This window comes from Carlito syrichta, unplaced genomic scaffold, assembly GCF_000164805.1.
Source record: "Carlito syrichta isolate Samal-C Ts95f unplaced genomic scaffold, Tarsius_syrichta-2.0.1 Scaffold314836, whole genome shotgun sequence".
Classification (NCBI taxonomy): domain Eukaryota; kingdom Metazoa; phylum Chordata; class Mammalia; order Primates; family Tarsiidae; genus Carlito; species Carlito syrichta.
In genome coordinates this window covers 96491-99807 of record NW_007258932.1, presented here as the reverse complement: position 1 = coordinate 99807, position 3317 = coordinate 96491, and the positions used below count along the sequence as shown (strand labels likewise).

The following is a 3317-nucleotide window of genomic DNA, read 5'->3' as shown; positions in this document are numbered from 1 at the left end:
CAGAGTTTCTCCGTGGGAGGCCCGAGTTACGTTTGCTCCTGTTGGCTACCCCTGTTTGCCCGGAAGACCAGTTTCTCCTGCTGACCTCGAAAGAAAGCTTCTTGACTCGTGTCCTGTTTCTGAGCTTCTCAGAAAGCGCCCAGAAAAAAAGTTAGGCACATCACACTTTATGTGGCCTGAGGATGTTGCACTTAGCGGCTCCCTCTCCCTTTCTGGTTTCAGGTTCATCGAGAGAGTTCAACTGGAAAACCAAGACTGGTAGACTCTGTTTTTCTTCAGACGATAGGCAGGAGCCAGACAAGAGTCCAGAGATTCTTGGAACACCTGTCTTTTATTTGGAGGACACTAAGTTGTATCGGAAGACAAAGTTCAATATGGCAACAGGACTGAGGGGACGTGAAGGAATCATTACTGTGACTTGGTGACAGTTCTTCAAACAACAGTGTCTTAAAGAAAGGTGGATCAAGGAACTCCTGAACTTTTGGGTTGCATAAGTGAGAAATCAGCATGGCTCAGGTAAAAAGCTCTAGAGTCCTCCTCCTTCAAGATCACTGGGAAGCCTGTTTGCAGTTTCACTCTTGAATGCTGCCTTAGTCAACATATTGACCAACCCCAGTGAGCCAAGCTCTGTATTAAACACCAGGGGGAGATCTAGAGGAAGGAAAGGAGACAGGCCACAGCCCCTGCCTTCAGGGAGCTTCCAGTCAAATGAAGGAGGTAGGCTATACTGCATCACAGGCACTAATGGGACATTGGCAAAGTAACATGTGCTCAGTTGATGTTTGGTATGTTAAGTGCTGAAGGGTGTAAGGGAGCAAATATTCTGGTGAGTGCTTAGTTTGTTTTTTGCAACAGGAATTTACTGAGCTCCCGTTACATGCAAGGCATTGTACTGGGAATATAAAGATGAATAAGATTGTCCTTGTCCCCAGTGAGCTTCCAGGCTAGTTGAGGTGGGAGGAGGGATGCAGAGACAGTCTGTTATTTATTTTTACATTCACAACATCTTGCATGATGGCTGACTAGTAATAGAGACTCTGAATCTGTTGATGGAAGGCGTGTACAGTGAAAGATCTGTACACGGCACAGGAGAGAATGATACTTCTGCTTAGATGGAAAAAGAAGATGGAATTTGGAGGATGCATGAGATTTTGCTAGATAAGTAAGCAAAGTAGGGCATTCAGCCAGGGGAACGGGGGCAGGGCTTAGAGGCATGGGAAAACGTGATGAGGTTCCGGGTGCTTCCAGTAGTTTGGTAGTTACGGAGTAAAGGATTTAAGTAGGACGAGTTACGGAGAAAAGCTAGATGGTGGTGTGTGAAGGAGTTGTTTCTGGAGAAGCAAGCAGCGTGTAGCCTAGGGGCCTTTTGTGCCTTGCTAAGTTAAACAGCAGAGTAATGTCAAATCCATGTATTTAGAAGGTCACTTTATTGTGAAGGTGGAGGTTCGATTGGAAAGACAGGATGACCGGATAGACTATTGTAGTTGTCTGGGTAGAAAAGCTATGTGCACACATCACCAGAGCTGCTCCCAGCTCTCTTCCAGGGAACCTCCCCTACCAGTCTCACCAGGATGGCAGCCTGATTATAGTGTAATTGGCTTTCTTCCAGCTGCTTCTGCATGCACAGCTTTCTCCTTTCCACACAGAATAGGAGCCCTTTGGTTTCTTCTTCCTTTGTCTGTTTGCAACCCACTTCTCAGCATCGTGTTCATTCTTGTTCCAAGAAGACTACCTTCCACAAAGCACTAACTTTGTGCTGTGGTTTAGTGTGCACTTTACATCTTTTTTTTTTTTTTTTTTGAGTTGGAGTCTCACTCTGTTGCCCAGACTGGAGTGCAGTGGCCGCTCCCAGCCACCGCAGCCTCAACCTGCTGGGCTCTGGCGATCCTTCCGCTTCAGCCTTCCGAGTAGCTGGAACTACAGGAGCGTGCTACCACTTATTGTAGAGATGAGGTCTCGCTTGCCCAGGCGGGTCTCAAACCCGCAAGCTCAGGCAATCCACTCACCTCGCCCTCCCAAAGGCCGGGATTACAGGCTGAGCCACAGAGACCGGCTGCATTTTACATCTTCGTTTAATTTTCGTCAACCCTGTGACAATAGGCACTCTAACAGGAATTTTCCCTTTAAACAAATTGAAACTTGGAAAGGTAGAGTAATTTGCTCAAGATTATACAGTCCAAACATCTGAGCTGAGATTTTTTATTTTATTTTATTTTATTTTATTTATTTTTTGAGTTGGAGTCTCACTCTGTCACCCAGACTGGAGTGCAGTGGCCGCCGCTCCCGGTCACCGCAGCCTCTACCTGCTGGGCTCCGGCGATCCTTCTGCCTCAGCCTTCCGAGTAGCTGGAAGTACAGGCGCACGCTACCACGCCCGGCTGATTTTTTTATTTATTGTAGAGATGAGGTCTCGCCAAGTTGCCCAGGCGGGTCTCGAACCCGCGGGCTCAGGCAATCCACTCACCTCAGCTTCCCAAAGGCACAGGATTACAGGCTGAGCCACGGAGCCCAGCCACAATCACAGTTTATCACAGCCTCAATCACTTGGGCTCAGGCAATCTTTCTTTTGTTTTTTCTTTTGTTTTTTTCTTTTTTTTTTTTATTTTGTGTATTTTCAGGTAATCTTTCCACCTCAGCCTCCCTAGTAGCTGGGACTACAAGTGTTTACCACCACACCGAGCTAATTTTCTGATTTTTTGTAGAGGTGAGGTCTCACTATGTTGCCCAGGTTGGTCTTAAACTCCTGGACTCAAGCACTCCTCCCGCCTTGGCCTCCCAGAGTGTGGAGATTACAGGCATGAGTTACCGCACCTAGCTCTAACGATTTCTTAAAAGTTTTTCTTCAGGTCAGACTCAGTGATTTATGCCTATAATCCCAGCACTTTGGGAGGCCAAGGCGGGAGGACTGCTTGAGTCCAGGCATTCAAGACCAGCCAGGGCAGCATAGTGAGACCTTATGTCTTCAAAAAAATCAGAAAATTAGCTGGGTGTGGTGGTGTGTGCCTTAGTTCCAGCTACCTGAGTGGTGGAGGTGGAAGTATTGCTTGAGCCCAGAAGCTCAAGGCTGCAGTGAGGCATGATTGCCCACTGTACTCCAGCCTGAGTAACAGAGTGAGGACTTTGACTCAAAAAAAAAAAAGTTTTTCTTCATCAATAAAAGTATATTCTCTAGTGCTAGCAAAACAGTTTGAAGAATTTATCGATGAAAAGAGGAAATGTAGCCGGGCTCGGTGGTCAGCCTGTAATCCCACACCTTTGGGAGGCTGAGGTGAGTGGATTGCCTGAGCCCGCGGGTTCGAGACCTGCCTGGGCAACTT

The 3317-nt window shown here is 47.2% G+C and overlaps 1 protein-coding gene across 2 annotated transcripts in view; it reads left to right on the top strand.

The window, feature by feature from the left end:
* Nucleotides 1-220: 220 nt before the first annotated feature.
* ZNF740 (zinc finger protein 740) overlaps nt 221-3317 on the top strand; it is a 7697-nt gene continuing 4600 nt past the window's right edge. For both annotated transcript variants that reach the window (XM_008072054.2, XM_021705929.1), the window contains exon 1: nt 221-516. In XM_008072054.2, the coding sequence (XP_008070245.1) occupies nt 508-516 (9 nt within the window). In that variant the 5' untranslated portion in view covers nt 221-507. The remainder of the gene's footprint in view (nt 517-3317) is intronic.